Here is a 19,968-nt window from a genome sequence, read left to right as displayed (position 1 = left end):
AAAGATGACTGTACATAGGGGTGGTGTGGGGATTTCTTAGATATTTTTAAGTTCATTAAAACACAACAGAATGAAATCTTCAAATTACAAATTTATGTAATGTTTGTAATAAGTTGTTTTTCATTTTGTATTTAAATTGATACAGATTGAATTAACTTTCCAAAGTCCTAATATGGTGACTTGGATTATAGGTTTGATATATCATGTTGAGCCTTGCATTCTTTGACCATTATTTGAGACAATGAATTGCTAAGGTGTTAAAAAAATCACAATGTAGTTGAGGTTCATATAACTCTATTTCTCTAAAAAATGACATATTGCTGTTACAAGTCTGAAAAGCATATAAACTCAAATATCACCTTTACAGATCATTAAAACATGTTGGCTGGGTGCAGTGGTGCAAGCCTGTAATCCCAGCGACTCTGGAGGCTGAGGCAGGAAGGTTGAGTGCTCAAAGCCAGTCTCAGCAACAGTGAGGCGCTAAGCAACTCAGTGAGACCCCTCGCTAAATAAAATACAAAATAGGGCTGGGGATATGGACAGTGGCTGGGTGCCCTGGAATTCAATCCCTGGAACACCACCCACTCTGAAAACAAATTCATGTGCAACAAAATGTAACAGATTACAATTCAATCCCTGGAACACACCACCCCCACCCCCCAAAAAAAGTCATGTGCAACAAAACATAAAAGATTATTTAATACAGAACTAAAGAAGGCTGGGTTAGACACTGGAAAGGATAAATCTAAACTTACTAAAAAGGAAAAAAAAAAAAATAGAGCCAGGCACAGGGGCAAATGCCTGTAATCCCAGCAATTTGGGAGACTGAGGCAGGAGGATTGAGTTCAAAATCAGCCTCAGCAACTTAGTAAGGCCTTAAGTAATTCAGCAAGACCCCTGTCTCTAAATAAAATATTAAAAAAGGCTGGGGATATGATTCAGTGGTTAAGCAGCCCTGGATTCAATTCCCAGTCCAAAAAGAAAGGTACTGTTTTCATTATTTTCTTGATGGTTTATAAATGACAACTATTTTTCTTATATATATTAAAACCACTGAATTTTTGTTACTGAAATTTAACTGCCAATTGCTTATGGTATCTATGGATATGTATATTTTTCTGCATTAGTGTCATGATTGACCGAATGACCTGAAAGAGATACTTAAATGCGTTTGTGGGGTTCTATGCTGGTTGACTTTGGAACTACATTTTAATGTTTTACCATCTGGTGATATAAATGGTCACCAAGAATTTAAGTTCTTATTTTTTCTTTTACTGGAAGTAATAAGCAAGTCATCATAGTAATTTATTGCTGGTAGAATAAGTTTCTAATTTCATTCCTCCCCTCCCTGCAAACCAACATGTAGTGATAATCATTTTCAAAAACATTTTACCGGCCTCGCGGGCTGGGCTTAGGGCGCGCGGGAGCGCGAGGGCCTGAGAGGCGTCGCCTGCCAACGTGGGCCCCCTCCATCCGCGCTCGGCTGTGCCTGGGCCGGACAGGGCCCCGGGGAAACGGTGACTCTCTTCCCCTTCTTCTACTTGCTGGCTGAGTAAGAACTGGAAACAAGATGTAACTTGCTGGTGGCAGTGCTTAGCCACGAAGATGTACCCACATGAAGTTACCTATTCAATGCCCAGGAATCAGAAGACATGTATTTGCATCTCTGGTTTTGCCATTTCTTAGTTGACTTGACTTTCACTGAGTATGTTTCTTCATCACTAAAATTGAGGTATTTTTCTTACCATCTGTGGAAACGTCATAATTCATTTTTCCTAACTGCAATATTAAGAATTATACCAAATTGAAAAGATATGAATGAGTATCCTAAAAAAAAGAAAGACTTTACATCCTTCTCGTTATTCAGATTCCTCTGGAATAAGCAGAATTGCAGTTGGATTCAATGGGATTTTTTCTGATCGTTACAGTGTCTGCTCTATGAGACAGCCAGACTTAAAATATTTTGACAACAAAGATGATGATTCTGATACTGAGACATCAAATGACTTGCCAAAATTTGCAGATGGAATCAAAGCCAGAAACAGAAATCAGAACTATCTGGTTCCCAGTCCTGTACTTAGAATTATAGACCACACTGCCTTTTCTACAGAAAAATCTGCTGATGTAGAAATTTGTGATGAAGAGTGTGATTCACCCGAATCAGTCAACCAACAAACTCAAGAGGAGAGTCCTATAGAAGTTCACACCGCCGAGGATGTCCCATTGCTGTAGAAGTGCATGCAATTTCGGAGGATTATGACATAGAGACAGAAAACAATTCTTCCGAGAGCCTCCAAGACCAAACTGATGAAGAACCACCAGCTAAACTTTGTAAAATTCTGGACAAGAGCCAAGCTTTGAATGTGACTGCCCAGCAAAAATGGCCTTTACTGAGAGCTAATAGCGGTGGCCTCTATAAATGTGAACTTTGTGAATTCAATAGTAAATATTTTTCTGATTTAAAACAGCATATGATCCTGAAACATAAACGTACTGATTCAAATGTGTGTCGAGTATGCAAGGAAAGCGTCTCTACCAACATGCTTCTGATCGAACATGCCAAACTACATGAAGAGGATCCCTACATCTGTAAATACTGCGATTACAGGACAGTAATTTTTGAGAACCTCAGCCAGCACATTGCAGACACCCACTTTAGTGATCACTTGTATTGGTGTGAGCAGTGTGACATGCAGTTCTCCTCAAGCAGTGAACTCTACTTACATTTCCAGGAGCACAGCTGTGATGAACAGTACTTGTGTCAGTTCTGTGAACATGAGACGAATGATCCAGAAGACTTGCATAGCCATGTGGTAAATGAGCATGCATGTAAATTAATAGAACTAAGCGATAAGTATAACAATGGAGAACATGGACAATACAGCCTCTTAAGCAAAATTACCTTTGACAAATGTAAGAACTTCTTTGTATGTCAAGTATGTGGTTTTCGGAGTAGACTTCATACAAATGTTAACAGGCATGTTGCTATTGAACATACTAAAATATTTCCTCATGTTTGTGATGACTGTGGGAAGGGCTTTTCAAGCATGCTAGAATATTGCAAGCATTTAAATTCACATTTATCTGAAGGGATTTATTTATGTCAATATTGTGAATATTCAACAGGACAGATCGAAGATCTTAAAATTCATCTAGATTTCAAGCATTCGGCTGACTTACCTCATAAATGTAGTGACTGCTTGATGAGGTTTGGAAATGAAAGGGAATTAATAAGTCACCTTCCAGTCCATGAAACAACTTGATTATTCTCTTTGACTTACATAATGTTTTTGTAAAATAATAAATTCAACTTTTTTTGAGATGTTAAAAAAAAAACAAAAAAACATTTTACCTCCTCAAATACAATCTTTGAAATAGCAGATGAGTTTTTCATTAGTTGTGTTTTTAGCCATGTGGTTTTCCAGTTTTCCCAGCATCCTTTGTTAAAGAAGCTTTTTTCCAACGTGTTTTTTGGCAGCTTCGTCAAGTTATAAGTGTATTCATGTGGGTTTTCATGCCTGTTGGGGTGCCAATACCATGCTGTTTTTGTTACAATAGCTCTGTAGTACAATTTAAGGTCTGGTATTACGATGCCTCCTGATTTGCCTTTCTCTCCAAAGATTGTTTTGACTATTTATTTTGGGCCTTTTATTTGCTTTTTATATTTCTATGAAGAGCATCATTGGAAGTTTGATGGGAATTGTATAGTGCTTTTGGTAGTATGCCCATTTTGACAATATTAATTCTGCTGTCCAAGAACATGGGTGATTTTTCCATCTTCTAAGTTCTCCTATTTCTTTATTGTCTGTAGTTTTCATTGTAGAGGTCCTTCACTTCTTTTGTTAAATTGATTCCCCAGTATTTTACTTCTTTGAGACTATTGTGAATGGGATAGTTTTCCTGATTTTTCAGCACATTCATCATTGGATTACAGGAATGTGACTCATTTATGGGTGTTGATTTAGTATCCTGCTACTTGCTGAATTCATTTGAGATCTAGAAGTTTTCTGGTGGTTTTTTGGTCTTCCAAGTATAGAATAATGCCATTGGTTAATAGTTTGAACTTGTCTTTTCCTATTCATATCCCTTTAATTTCCTTCTCTTGCCTAGTTGCTTTAATTTCAAGGATGATATGGAATAAAAGAGGTGAAAGTGGGCATCCCTGTCTTGTTCCTGTTTTTAAGAGGGAAAGCTTTCAGATTTTTTTGGAATGATGTGGGCCTTGGGATTGTTGTATATGTACAATGTTTAGGTATATTATTTCTATCCCTAATTTTTCTAGTGTTTTAAACATGAATGGATGCTGTTTTGTCAAATGTGTTCTGCATCTATTGAGATAAACATGATTCTTGTCTTTAAGTCAATTTATGTGGTAAATTGCTTATTAATTTTCATATGTTGAACCAACATTGCATCCCTGGGATAAAACCCTCTTGATCATGGTACACTAAGAATTTTTGCATCTATGTTCATCATGGATATTGGTTGAAGTTTTCTCCATGTATCTTTGTCTAGTTTGGGTTCCACACTGATAACTGGCTTCATAGCATGAGTTTGGAAGACTTACCTCCTTTTCTCTTTCATGGACTAATTTGAGGAGTGTTGGTACTAGTTCTTTAAAAGACTAGTAGAACTCTGCTGAGAATTCATCCAGTTCTGGGCTTTCATTGATAGGCTTTTGATGTCTTCTTCAATTTCATTACTCGAAATTAATCTGTTTAAATTTTCTATATTCTCCCCGTTCAATTTGGATAGGTCATATGTCTCTAGGAATTTGTTGATGTCTTCAAGATTTTTTAGCTTGTTGGAATACAAATCTTCCAAAGTTTTCTGATAATTCTTTGGATTTCAGAAGTGTCTGTAGTGATACTTCTATTTCATCACAGATTTCAATAACTTGAGTTTCTTCTCCTTTTTCTATGTGATAACTTTCTGTTCTTTGCCATGAACTTTCCTCTTAGAACCACCTTCATAGTGAGATTTTGATATATCACTATTCTTATATCTAAATATTTTTAATTTCTCCCGATTTCTTCTGCCCTCCATTCATCATTCAAAAGTGTATTCAAAAGTGTATCTACAGGTGTTAGAGCAGTTTCTACCTTTTATCTTATTGTTGATTTCTAGTTTCATTGCATTATAATCTGACAATGTAAGGTTTTTTGGTTTTTGGTGTTTTTTTGTGTTTGCTAAATTTGTGGCCTAGAATACAGACTATTTTAAAAATGTTTCCATGTATAGCTGAGAAGAAAGTGTAGTCATTGATCGATGAAATAATCTGTAGATATCTGTTAAATTAAAATTATTAATTGTATTTTTTTGTTCTGTAGCATCTTTATTTAAAGTATGGATGATCTACCCAGTGATGACAAAGGTGTGTTAAAGTCACCCAGTATTATTGTTGTAATCTGTTTGACTTCTAATATTGAGAAGGATGTTTGGTGTATGTAGACGCTCCATTGCTTGCAGCTATGTATTTACAATCATTATTTCTTGCAGTATGAAATGGCCTTCTGATTGATTTTGGTTTGAGGTTCACTTCATGTGATATGAGAATAGGAACTCCTGCTTGTTTACGAGACCCACAAGACCATATGAGTGCTAAGTTGTTCCCCATCCTTTCACATTTAGTCTATGGATGTCTTTGCCTATGAGGTATCTCTTGGAGACAGTGCATGGTTGGGTCTTGTTTTTACATTCAATTTCCCCCCATTCTGAAGGGGATCCTAATTAGAATGTTATACTCCGTGTATGTAAATGTCAAAAATAACTGTCATGTATATCTAAAGAGAATAAAAAAAACATGAAAAATAAAAGATTAAGGCAATCATTTTAGAAATACTTCTTTTCCCCAAATGTATGAAATAGGTTAGCTACTAGTATCCAGGTTATTAAAGAGAAATAATTAAAATGCTATAAAACTAATAAATAAAATAAATCCAATCTCCCAATCTATGTTTTCTGATTGAAGAGTTTAGACCATTTACATTCAATGTTATTGAGAGACAATTATTTCCTCTCATTTTGATTTTTTTTCTGGTGTTTAAACTGAATGATTCTCCAGAAAGTCACAACTAGAAAGCCTGTACTACAAAACATACTCAGTATTTCATGAAGAAATGAAACGTAAAAATGAAAACCAGCAGATGGAGGAACTATACTAGAAGAGTCAAAGGAGAACTGAAATTCAATGTTAAGTAGAAAAAGGACTCAAATCAGTGAATTGGTAACATCTTATGGACTATCAAAACCAGTTTGGCCTCAGTTTTATTATTACTAAAAACAAGCTTATTCACTATTAGAATTTGGGTATATTTAAAAATTTTCAGCAAATGTGTAAGGTGGACTATTATCAAAAAGGTTTACTTTTCATCTTCAGAAAATTTTCTGTAGGTATCATTTTAGAAAATTGAAGATTCTGTTAATCTAACATTTGTACTATTTAAGTCATGAGGAAATCAATGTGCCCAATTAAAAACATTTATTTGGTTTTGCTGGCAGGTTTAAAGGTTTAAGATTAAATTAGTATTACACCAAAATTATATTAAATATTTGGCTTAAAATGCTACCCCTTCATTCAAATTTTTATTATACTAAACATCTTTGTAAATTGTTCTGTGAAAAACAATGTTACTTTTTTTTTTTTTCTTGAAAACTTGAAGAAAATTCCCACTTTGATCACTACAGGAAAGCAAAGAACAAATTTAAAGAGAACTTCAGAATACAAAAGGTAAATTGCACAACTACTTCATTTTTGCTTTATCTCAGTTATATTTTTATTCTCAGCAGTACTAGGGATTGAACCTAGAGTTTCAGGTATGCTAGGCAAGTGCTCTAATCCTGAATACTTCCCTAGCCCTTGTTAAAATATTTTGAGATAGGGTATTGTTAACTTGCCCAGGCTGGCCTCCAACTTTTAATCCTACCTCATCCTGTCAAGTAGTTGCAGGTATGTGCCACCATACCAGGCCCTTAAAAATGTACTTAAAATCTACAAAATTAGAATAGGCAAATATCTTTAGTATCCAAAACACCAGCTCCAAGTAGTCATATGTAGCCACATACTTTGAATGTAGCTAAATATCAAGGCTGGCTGCCTGGTTGAATTTGTTCTGTTTTGCTTGTATTGGTATCCTGTTACACAAGAACAGACACACACAAAAATGGTGTGTTGAAAGAAATGGCACCTTGTGCCTTCACTCCTTGGTGGTGTTCTACTGAATGAATAAAGCTGTTAAAAACCTAAGTTCACTGGGTGTGGTGGTGCACACCTGTAATTCCAGCTTCCTGGTAGGCTGAGGCAGGAGGATTCCAAGTTTGAGGTCAGCCCAGGGAACTTCCCAAAAGATAAAATGAAAAAAGTTGAGTGGCAGGGCACTTGTCTAGAATGTATAAGGCCTTTGTTTAATCCCCAGTACCTAAACAAACCAACCCTCCAAAATCTGCCAGCTGTTTTGAAAGATTCATATGACATTGATATGACTGTAGAAAACTTCTTGATGTCACTTTATGATACAGGTTACCTAACCTGACTCCTGGGAGTTCCTGACTTTCTAGCAGATTCCATAAGCACACCATGTAAGCCAAGTTAATATTTACTGTTTTACTGCCTAAAATGTTTCTCAACAAGTATAGAAAATAATTTTATAGGTAGTAATATAAGTATTCACACATTTGAATTCAGGCACAGAACTGTGAATCACACATTTGGGAGATGAAGACAAAGACTTCTATTCCTTTTGTATACTCCTCAGTGTCCACAGCAGTAGTATGCATGCAACTGGTGCATTAATTTAGTATATACTTACCAGTCATTCCATTTTGGGATTCTTGTAGAAACAAGTCAATTCTGAAGAATTTCTAGGCTTTAGTTAATGCATAAAAGACTCTTGTCATCATCAACTGTAATTTAAAAATCTGGTAAATTTAAGGTTAGAAGTAGTTATTGTTCCATATGAGCTGATATATATAAAAGGCAGAATCCAAGATAGGGAATTCAAAGTACATGCAAAAATATGGGAGAGAATATGAATAGGGTTAGAGTTGAAAATGAATGTTATTACTTTTTGTATCGCAAGAATAGTCTTTATGACAAAATACTGGAGAGCAGGATAAAGTGATAAGCAAAATTCTTCCAAACACAAGAAACCATCATCTTAATAGGTTTTTGAAAAACCAAAGATTCTTTTATTTGTTGACTACTTCTGATCAATTTAAATTTGTAACACTCCATAACTTTGAATTATAACTAAACAACTACAGGTTACTCAGTATTTTGTTAAAAATGGAAGGAAAAAACTTTGACTTTGAGTCTTAACAACTGTGAAACTAAAAGATCCCATTCTATGATTATATACTTGATTTTCTTAAAAAAATAACTTCAGTTATTATGCCAATATCTGAAAAAGGCAGCCCCTGACAGTAAATGAATAACTGGATGAATAACTGGAATAACCACATAGTATCATTGTTAGCTACTGTAAAATAAGCCTTTAAAATTATTTTTTCTATTTGAATAATGAATAGATTAAAAGTAAAACCATAACTATGGGGGAAAATCAATATAAATAAATAATACAGGTCAAAAGAAAACTCAGAAGACAAATTATGTAAATATTTTTTTGAGGCATCGGTGGGAAAATTTTTATGAAAACAATATCAGGAAAATAACATCTTTAAAATATAGAGCTCTAAATACTTGATATATTGGGGTACTCTAATGCCCATTTAATTGCTATAATTTTTTTCCTGCCTTGGATTTTTTTTTATGGATGATAGAGCAGTCCGTAGATTTTTACACTTACTATTGCAAAAAGTTTTTCCAATTATGAAAAATTCAAAGCATTTCTTCAAATTTTAAAAAGCAAAATGGAGAATCTCTTCACTATAATACACCATCAAAACAGGTATCTGTTTATTTTTCTATTGCATGAGTGTTTTTTAAAATAAAATATGTGGTCAGACAGGGGGTGACCAGAAACCAAGTTACCTCTTTCCAGGTCAATCAACAAACTGTAAGTGGGGGGGAAAAAAAAAAAAAAAAAAACCACTTTGTACAGTATGCAGATAACAGCAGAGTAGGCTTATTAGAGCCAGACACTCAAAACACCATTTCTAGGAGTTAGCACTCTAGACCCAAAGAATGAATTTGGCCCATGGTCTATTTTTTGTATGGCCCTGAGCAAAGAATGGTTTTTCTATTTTTAAAAAGATCATTATAGACAACAAAGAAAATGTGACAAAAAAAACCATATATGGTCTGCAAAACCTAAAATATTTATGATCTGGCCCTTTACAGAAAGTTTGCAGACCATTCATTTTATACCAATGTTGTACAGAATTCAGGCAGTGCAATTACATGTCCAAGGTAACATTCATTAACTTCTACCAGGAACGTAGTTAGCATTCTTAAAAGTTGTCTTCTGATGCTATTTTTCAGACTTTTTTTTTTCTTTTCAATTTCTCTTCCATTTTCAACATCAAAGTTCATCCTGTATTAATAATGTAAATGTGATTTAAAAGTATGACTTTATAATGTTTACAATAAGGTAAAATATAAACTAACGAACATTTCATCTTTTCAAATGTACTCTTTATTCTTATTTAATGGATAACCATGAAACACACCTTTCTTAATTGTAACAATGGGAAAAAAAAGAAAAATCTCCTAGTTTGCATATCTGACCACAACAGATAAATTAAATCACATATGGCATGCTTTTTAGGGTAATTTCAGTTATGATATTCTGGTTTATGACTAATTTTTTTTATCTTGAATATTCATAATTTGAGGTATGTCACAAAATTTTAAAATAACTTGAGAAAATTAATAGTCAAAATACTTCTGTTTCTGTAGAGCTCTTTCTTTCCTATCCTCTAGATTTGGATAAAACATTTGGGAAGTAGGCTGTAAGGCTTTCTCTACTGGGATCTAATAATTCCTAACTGGATTATAACAAACTATTTTTTTTTTTTTTTTTTTTGGTACTAGAGATTGAACCCAGGCCTACTTTACCACTGGGTTACATCCCCTGCTCTTTTTATATTACAGGGTCTCACTAACTTTTTGAGGCTGGCCTTGAACTTGCAAATTCCTGCCTTAGCCTCCCAGTTGCTGGGATTACAGGTGTGCCCACCATGCCAGGCAAGCAGAACCCATATTCTAATGGGTTCTAAAAAACCAGTTTCTCTACAGCTCTCCAGAGATTTTGCTATTCATCTTTTACCTTATAAGGAAAGAATCCAAGATAATTCATACGTGATTGTATTAAATTCCATTTAAAAAGTACTCTAATAATCATAATTCCTTGGTCTATTTCTAATTATTCCCTAGAATGACCTGAATTAAGAGTAAAAAATGAATTGCCTTTTGAAGAGTAACAGAAAAGGTTATAATACTGCTTAATACATTAAAAATTCAAGGAGGGACCAAGATAAATAATGTGTTTGAATATACATTTTGATTATACCAAGAACAAAAGAAAATTTGCTATCCAAAATGTGTTGGGGCTTTAGTAGATTTAGTCCCACAATTCAAGTCTTTACATTTGAAAAATTTTTAAATAGTTAATGGCAATAAGTCATGTTCTTTTACAGATTTACCATACATTTAACATGCCATAAAAATTCCCACAATTAAAGGAGTCCGGTGATTTTTCCAACCTACCCCAGGCAACCACTAGTCTACTTTCTGTCTCTATGGATTAATCTATTCTGAACATTTTACATAGATTTTGTGACTGACTTCATTGACTAGCATATGTTTTCAAAGTTTCTTATGTAGCAAGGATCACTCCTTTTAGGGCTAAAAAATATTCCACTGCATAGATAATAGATATACCACATTTTGTTCATTTATAATTGATGGACTTTTTTTTTTTTAACCTATTGTGAATGTTTAAACATTCAAATACAAGCTTTTGTATGGATATTAGTCATTATTTTCTGCTAAATGGTTTTACTTGTACAAATTTCTAAGCACTTCATTGTCTACAGGCTATATTTTGATTGTTGTATTTCCTAAAGTAGAAATTTCCATCTTTATATTTTTTGAAGCTTCATTTTACATGAACTACATATTGAGAATACATTTTGGTAACTTTTATCAGAGTTAGTTCCAGGTTCAGTTCTCACCTTATTTCTTTTTCCTTGATTTTGGAGAGTTTCCAATTTTCCATTAATAAAGGCAGCAATTGATTTTGCATCTCTGGCATTTATTTGCTCTTCCCAAATATTTCTCTAAAATTAAAAACACTATCATTAAATATTTAATCAAAATAAAATATTTTCATCTAAGAAACTGGATTAAATATGCTTTAAAGTTCTTTTGTTCTAAAACTAAGTGTTTGAAATTCAGATTTCTTTGAGTTCATAGTGTTATGGGAACATAACACTGGGAAAAATGCATTCCTGACTTCAAAAGCCTCAAAAACATAAATTGTATAAGATATCCCCAGGGTTGAAATCATTCTAAACTATGATAAGGGAAAGCAATGCATATCTCCTAGTTTTCATCTGCCCACTGCAGAAAGATGGCCGAAAATCAGGGGCAGAAGCAGGTCACTGTATCCAGACCTGCTTAGTTTAGATCTTAAGCTACTTGTTTCCTTATTCTTGGTGTGAACCCCAAACTGTGTGCTACAATTTTGCTTTTTTGAGTTGATTTGTACTCATTTCCTTCAATCATTATTCTGCTTTAGCCTTCCTGTCGGGCCCAGACTTCTGTATAAGCCATCTTTCAGTGTGGACAGGGACTTGTGGTCCCTAACTTTGTCTTCTGGTACATAGTAACATCATCTTTTCAAACAGCTCTATCTATGGCCTGGTTAAGTCTGTGACTTCTCATCGTACTGGTACTTTGCTAGGATCATTCTACCTGAATAATACCCCAATGTATATCACTCATTGCTAAATTATTGTGAAAACCGTAAGGTAGAGCTATTGACTCTAAAAGAATAAAGATTCAGGTACCTTACCCTCCACTGTGCAATTAACCTCAGAAATGCTAGGCAAGTGGTCTACCATTGAGCATAACCCCAGCCTCAGAGACAGCTTCTTGACAAATCCTTCACTGAAAAACCTAGATTTGTAACAATTCTAAGTTCCTAAAATGTGTTACCTACTTTTTTTTAGCTATTTCAAAATGTTATAACTATCAATAAAAAACATCAGGCCTTAACCTGGTTATTCTCCCTCAAAAAGCATAAAGACATTAGAAATTATTTACTTTGAAATATTTTGGGGGCGGGGGGCGGGCGGTACAGGGATTGAACTCAGGGGCACTTGGCCACTGAGACATATCCCTGGCTTTTTGCCAAGGCTGGCTTTGAACTTGCTTTCTCCTGCCTCAGCCTCCCAAGCTGCTGGGATTACAGGTGTGCATCACCTTGCCCAGAAAGACAGAAACCTTTTTAAAGATCACTTGGTATATAAGTAAATGAAAAGCCTGTTTCAATAATATACAAAATGACAGAGAAGAAACCAGAAGAAAGCATTACTTAGACTGAACAAATCTGCTTTAGAGGTTGGCCTGCTAAAAAAGGAAAATAGAGAAAGCCTATACATACCTTTGTTCTTTCATAGGAATAAAATTTAACAGTTGGATAGGCCTTGATACCAGCTTTCTGGCATGTTTGGGCATAAGCCTGACAGTCTACTTTCCCAGCTTTCACTTTTCCTTTAACCATCTGAAAAAAAAAAAAAAAAAAAAAGTTTTGCCATTTTTTTCCTTTGGCATAAACCATTCAGGCAACCATATTGTATTATTTCATCCTTTATGTATTTAAGGATTTCTTAGTCTCTATCAGGTCTCTAACTCATTTCAGGGTATATACGCATGATCACACAAGGACTACAATGATTCCTGTGGCACACATCTGTCTCATTTTTCTTCCTAAGCCATAGTCTATTCTTTCACCATTTCAGTCTGGCTTCTGTTCTTACTACTCCATCTACTCAAAACTGTTCTAAGATCACCAGTGACCTCTAACTGACATCAAGCCAAATGGTCACTTTTTGGTCTTTTTAGAGGACACTGCTAACCATTCCTTCTCTTCTTGGCATTTGTCACTGTTCCTTCCTGCTATATTTCCTTTTTTCAACATGGGGAGCTCCTCTACCCTCAAGTATATAATACTTGATCAGCGTTCCATCTTTGGGCAACAATCTTTGTGAAGTGTTTCAGGATGATTTTATGTACATCTGTGGTAATGAACCCCAATTTCTCCTGTTTCACATTCAACTATGAATCAGCTTACTTTACATGAATGCCTCATAGGTACCTCAAATACAACTTGTTTAAAATTGATCCCTTGCTCTTAATATATTCTTTTTCCTATCCTATTATTCATTCAGTTCAAGCCAGAAACTAGGGTTATCCTAGACTTTTCTCTCTCATCTGTCACAAACATTAAATTCTGTTTATTCTTATTTCCTTTGTATTTTTCCCTTTCCTTCTATCACCACTGGTTCAAGTTATCTCTCACTTCAGGACAATGAAAATATCTCTGCTGCCTCCACTTTGATCTTCAAGCCTATTGGGGTACAAAAATTTGTATTAGGACACCAGCAAAGCTGCAGGAATTAGCACGTATGTGTGCACACGCACACACATATATACATACACACACACACACACACACACACACCTCTCATATTTAAGGGTTTAGGAAATCTAGAAATTTGATTTTAAAAAATTTCTGTCATTTGCAAAATTTTCTTTTATATACCAGTTTACTTGTAGCTTTTGAATTACTCACGGGGGGGCCCTATATTATTTGTGGTGCTCTAAAAATCTGTTCCTGTTGGCTCTTGTTTAATCCATCAAGGTGATCTTTCTAAATATAAATGGTTCTCCTCTAATAAGGAATACATTCTAAACAATATGTAATCACTGAGGTAGTCTGTGCCTCAGTGAACCAGAATTAAACTCCTGGTTCTTTTCCATTTTTGGAATTTCAATTTTACCATTCTTCTTCCATGTTTAGATTCTGATAATACTATACTAACAATAAATATTCCAGAAATGCTTTCTCAAGTCTTGGTACATCAGCAAACACCGTCTTCTGTATAGAGTACTCTCCAGCCAATTCTTTCAAGTGCTAAACTCTCAGTCATGTTGCAATTCTTATCTTAAATACTAACTTTCCTGTATAGATTTTTGTCTCCTAGTATATTCTTCCATTCTTTTGCTCATGGTACAGCTTCATTCCAATTTTATTATGGCAACTACCTTATTGTATTATTTATATTTATTTGCATTTTATGTTCCCACTAGCTTAAAATCTCCTTTAATATGGCTTTTCATCTTTGTAGCCATAGTACCTAGCATGCTTTTTGCTTGATGCTTGGGATTGGTTGAATGAATACTCCTCCTCATGTTTAATAGTTCAAAAATAATTTCATTACAAAATTTAAAACAAAGCTGTTTTCAGTATCTAAGGGATGAGGGAGTAAAACACTGTTAAAATTCTTTGAGAAAAGAAATCATGAAAAAAAAATTAAGTAGAAAGAATTGAAAAGTCTCTGATTTGAAGGACCAGTCATTAGCTAATATTTTATAGTTTACAGAAACTTTAAAAAAAATTCCTCTGCTAAAAAGTATTCCTTTGGCATGGGATACAAATCTTTTTATTTCAGATTGATGGAATTGTTGCTGACTTTTTCATTCTGAGTGTTATATACCAACAACTTTAAGAGTTCCTCGAGTTATGTAGACAAGGAAGTTATGAATTTGGAATAGGTCATCAATATGACTTATGACAGAAACAGCAAAAACTCAGACTGAATTGAGTGCGATGTATTCCAGTTCAATTCTGTAAGCATTTACTGAGTCAGGCACTAGGGATACAAAGACAAGAACCTCAGTCTTTTGGAAGAGACAAGACAAATACACAAAAAGTGTACATCGTATAAATACACTGTTGGAGAATATGACATTGAGGTGACATTGATTTAATGAGGAGGGCAACGGACAGAACCAGCGGCATTAGAGGTAGGTTTTATAGAATGAGTAAAAGACAATTCAGGGGACCAAGGTAAAGATGGGATATTTTAGAAACAGGGTACCATATACATAGAGAAACATGTTCAGAGGACCTAGAATGTGAGCTGGGGGCAGAGGTAAAGCCAAGAGACAGAAAGGATCAGACCAGAATCCTGAAGTTAAACAAATACACATGAAAAAAACCTGGTTAACATGCCAGAGAAGGCTCTGTTTTAAAAAGATCACTAGGGCAGCACTGAAGAAGGAATATTGGCAAGTATGACAAGGTGAGAGATGAAGGCTTAAACAATGAAGTGGAGATGGATGATTACAGATCTGAAAGACATTTAGGAGACAGAACTGACAGGATCTGGTGGTTGACTTTTATGGTTAGGTAGATGATGATTTTATCAACCAAAATAGAAGTTAAAAAGAAATCAAATGCCAAGATTATCATCAGAAATGGAATTATTTTTTAAAACTCAGAAGAAACTTTAGGAATTAAATTAAGAATTATATTGGTTTTATCCAAATTATTAAAACATGCATGTGACTACAACTTATTTAAGTATATAGACAAGACTTACCCTAGCCAACAGCTCAAATTCTGGAGCAAAATTTTGGCAAGGTCCACACCAAGGAGCGTAGAAATCAACCACCCAATGATTTTTCCCTTGTACAACCTTTTCACTGAAAGTCTGAGGTGTTAAATCTATGGACACTTGAGGTAAAAATCTGTGAAGGGGTCAAAATCATTTTTCATTAAATAAAGCCAAAGCAAATAGTAATAATATTGCAAGGCTAGGTTAAAAATGATTCAAAAAATAGTAATGTAATAAAGTTCAGCTCTATTGGGGTAAATATGATTATTTTCTAAGTAATTTTAAATGCTAGACTCAATCCACAGAAAATTTAACTATACACCTACAAGGAGGTAAATGGCACTGACTATTTTATACAATGTATTTAGATTACTCACCCAAGAGCCCAGATTCTTAGGGAATAAGCATCTCTATTCCAACCATTGTAACTGCTAAAAGAAGAGGAAAAAAAAAGGTAAATTGCAAACAGAATTTTAGATATATTCAGAAAGTAATCTTATTTTAGCAATTTAAAAAATAAATTCAGTTGACTGAGCTCATGTAATATCTTTCTTTTAAGACATACCTACCTACAAATGGTGATTACATGGCTTCCAAAATATATTTTTCTTGGTTTGTATTTTGGGGGGAAGCGGGGAGGTGCTGGGATTGAACCCAGGGCTTCATGCATGTTATGAATGCATTCTACCATTGGGTTACATCCCCAGCTCAATTATCTTTTCTACTTCAGATAAACCAGAATGTTGAACATCTACTGCAGATCTACAAGAACTTCAAAATTCAAAATGTCTAAGACTTCAGTTTCTGAATTTTATTCAAGTTATTATTATCTATAAAATTCCCATCTGATTTAACTCATGTAAAAAGCTACCTCAAAAATGCACTTTCCCCAAAGCTGTGATTCTTTTCTCCTTTGAAACCCATGGTTCATTCTGACGTCTTTAATAACATTCATCATACTCTACATTTGAGTTTTTTACATGAAATACTATATGGTGGTATGGGAATAGCCTGGATACAAGCCAGGCCTAGGTTCAAACCTCAGCTTCAAATCTTAGTACGAATGTGACTTGGGGAAGTTTCCTAAAGGCTAAGAATCAGTTTTCTTCTCTGAAATAGTAGGAAGGGTAGTGATTCCTTCCTCAGAGTACATGTGAGGATTAATGCAAATAATATGAGTAAAGAATCTAGTACAGTGCCTGAAGCCAGATTCAATAAATGTTAGTTCTTCCTTTCCTTCACTATTAAGCTTCTTCAATCATCTTCCTAGTCAATTCTCTATCTTCTGAAGTGCTCACTAATACACTATCTTAAACATGGTGGGCTCCCAATAAATATCTGTTAGGCTGATTTCTATTTAGTTAGGATAATATAGATTAGTTAGGATAATATAAATGTTACCTATATAATTAAATAACTATAATAAATGTTTTCAAACTTGAGAGAATACTTACTGATACTGATAATCTTTATTTGATTTTGGGGGAAAAAATCTTATCTCAGGGTATCTCTGAACATTTTCTTGGGCACAAAAAGGATGATACTGTTGGCAGTCTACGCTGCCTACATTGATCAGTCCAGTTAATGTCTATAAAAGAAAATGGTATACATATATCAATGATTAAAATAAAATTATCTCTTTTTCTATAAGTCACTGTGAAATTATTATTTGCCAGTGATTATCACCAAATAACAATAAGGACAACACATAACAGGATAGGGAATTTGAAATCTAATTTAATAATTCATAACTTTGTACAACTACAGGTTAAGTAATTGAATTCATCCATTAATTATATAAGAAAAATATGTATTTCTAAAATTCAGTGTTAGAAACCAAACCAAATGAAGCTCTTTGCAGTATTTCAAAGAATTACTTTTTCTAATGGGGGCAATCATTGCAGGTATCCTTTGACTCAAAGGACTCACCCAAATTAAAATTTACTGAAAGAGTATAAAATATAATCTTCAATATGAAGACATTAAAAATATTAAATAACTTCAATTGCACTTTCCATTTTGGTATTTAAATCATTAGCTTCTAATCTTTTGTGTCTATTTGTAGAAAATTTTCTAAATGTTTTATTGCTCAAGGTTATTCTTACTGTTTTTTAAGCTCTAAAAACAAAATGGTAGAAAAATTTTAAATAGAAGGGGACACTGGCAAGAATTTGATCAAAAATGTACCAGATGCTACACAATAAAGGGTAGACTATTTTGCATAGTTTATATAATAGACAAAAATACAGGTGGAATCTTAGTGGCATGATCAGAGCTGTTAAGTACTCTAATTGTGTTCATTCATCTCAGTTTCTAGAATTAACTGTTAAATAAACATTCTATAAAGTGGTAAGATTTAAAATATTTTACTATACCCGGGCCATTCTTTTCCATTCTGGCATCAAGACTTGACATGGATGGCACCACGGAGAATAGAAATCTACCATCCAGACTTCGTCATGTTTTCTTTGCTTAACTAGTTCACTGAAAGTGGTGGGTGTAAGAGAGATCACTGAAGGGTTCCTAAGATCCTAAAGAAAACATACACTATTATGATAGACATACAAGAAGAGTTGATGATACATTCTTTGGAAAACTGCTGGTATATGTCCTTTAGAAAGTTCCTGTTTTAGAAAGAACAGTACAATAGAGGGAAGGGAATGTGAGGTAGAAGGAAGGGCGGGGAAGGGAAAGTGCTGTGGACTGAATTAGAACAAGTTATATTCCATGCTTTTGTAATTATGTCAAAATGAATTCTATGGTCATGGATAAAAAGAACCAATACAAAAATGAAACGAAAAAGAAAATAAGTTCCTGTTTTAGAGAAATCATAAAATTCAAGGAAATTTAAAGAAAATCTATAGTGAATTGTTTTTAAGAATGAAAATGATACACGTTCCTAAATTTGGATTTTGTCCATCAGTTTTCTTAAGTCAGGTATGGTTTTTTCCTTAGTTCTGGGGCTGGGAAAAGGGGCAACTTTATTAATGTTATGATTAGATAATAAAATAGAGTTCTAAGAGCTACTTAGATGGTTACCTAGGCCATATATAGTTCTGTTCTGGAATCAAGAATAATTGGTTTGGAAATGATCTTTTAATTTTGAATGGAAAGTCTACCATATATATACATATGTATTTTTGCATTTGACCAGAGATACTGCACAACCTCTTTAGAGAGCACATATTTCAAATGTTGTTTTAATAAAGCTTCGGTCTATAATGATCAGATAATATTAAGAGGTTAGATTCACTGGAAAAACAACACAAAACATTACTTTGAAGGAGGAGGGACAGATAAGTACAAAAGTAGGATGGTCATTAAATGGACAATAATAAACTGGAATTTTTCCTTTCTTAGGAAGTCACTAAACAGTTAAGACTATTAATGAAGTAGATGCTGCAGATGCAGGGTACTTTTAATAATGTAGCAGTCTTGACACTGCTGTGTTCAGAGAAAACAAGAAAAGGGGGTAGGTAGGATTCTATGTGAAGGTATAATTTCATGTATTTAATAAATAGTTTTGTCCACTATGCACAAGGCATTATTCTAGGTAACAAACAACATAGACAAATTAAAAAAAAAAAAAATCATTTCCTTGTCAGAAAATGTTTTAGCATAAAAAGAATAAGTCCCATTATTAAATATTATTCATTCAGAATGTACATATACAGAGAGGGATTTCTAGTCACAGATTGTAATGTAAAATACCTCTATGAACTCCAAGATCTGTTCAGCAGAGTGATGTCCTTCATACTCATGAATACTGGACTGGTTGAATACCACTGTTGTTGGATAAGCCTGAATGTTATACTGTGAGGAACGAGAATAAAAATTGAATAAAAATGTTATATATTTTACCTATTTGTTTTAAATTTATAGCCAGTATTCCTTTAAGTAACAAGATTTTTAAAATCCACTGCTAAATTTCCGATGACTGAAACTTTAACCAAGTCAAATTTAGCAAAGAAATAACTGATTTCTTCTTTATTTTTAGCCTTCAAAATCAAAAGCATTGATACATTGAGTGTGGGTAATCATACGTGCTTGCTTTCTTTTTGCTCTACTGAACAAAGGTGGGAAGAAGCTATAAAGAATAGGTTATATCTCTAATTTCATTTGCTTTTGTGAAATCATAGTTAAGAACTCCTAATTTTTCTAGAGATAGATGATGCTCAAGTAAACAAAAGAGCAAGTATAAAGAAATGAAAATTTAATAGCCACATCCTTAGTCCTTTTTATTTTATCTTGAGACAGGGTCTCTCTAAATTGATTATAGCCTCAATAAGTTGCTGAGGACCTGCGATCTTCCTGCCTCAATCTCCCAAGCTGCTGGAATTACAGGCATGTGCCACCATGCCCGGCAGTACATAACTATTTTAA

At 34.0% G+C, this 19,968-nt stretch overlaps 1 protein-coding gene and 1 pseudogene across 3 annotated transcripts in view; one reads left to right on the top strand and one right to left on the bottom strand.

Moving 5' to 3' along the window:
• Positions 1–1,484: 1,484 nt before the first annotated feature.
• LOC306657059 (zinc finger protein 639-like) lies at positions 1,485–3,326 on the top strand (annotated as a pseudogene). Its single transcript has one exon. The product of its transcript is annotated as a zinc finger protein 639-like (transcript).
• Positions 3,327–8,160: 4,834 nt separating this feature from the next.
• The window catches only part of DNAJC10 (DnaJ heat shock protein family (Hsp40) member C10), a 53,370-nt gene continuing 41,562 nt past the window's right edge, over positions 8,161–19,968 (bottom strand). For both annotated transcript variants that reach the window (XM_079134551.1, XM_079134552.1), the window contains exons 16-23: positions 19,297–19,398; positions 17,961–18,116; positions 17,040–17,173; positions 15,963–16,016; positions 15,571–15,718; positions 12,567–12,686; positions 11,134–11,238; positions 8,161–9,491 (exon numbers count right to left, since the gene is read on the bottom strand). In XM_079134551.1, coding sequence (XP_078990677.1) covers positions 9,480–9,491; positions 11,134–11,238; positions 12,567–12,686; positions 15,571–15,718; positions 15,963–16,016; positions 17,040–17,173; positions 17,961–18,116; positions 19,297–19,398 — 831 coding nt within the window. In that variant the 3' untranslated portion in view covers positions 8,161–9,479. The remainder of the gene's footprint in view (positions 9,492–11,133; positions 11,239–12,566; positions 12,687–15,570; positions 15,719–15,962; positions 16,017–17,039; positions 17,174–17,960; positions 18,117–19,296; positions 19,399–19,968) is intronic.

The sequence above is a fragment of the Sciurus vulgaris genome, assembly GCF_902686455.1.
Source record: "Sciurus vulgaris genome assembly, chromosome: 3".
Lineage (NCBI taxonomy): Eukaryota > Metazoa > Chordata > Mammalia > Rodentia > Sciuridae > Sciurus > Sciurus vulgaris.
This window is presented reverse-complemented; position numbering and strand designations above follow the sequence as displayed.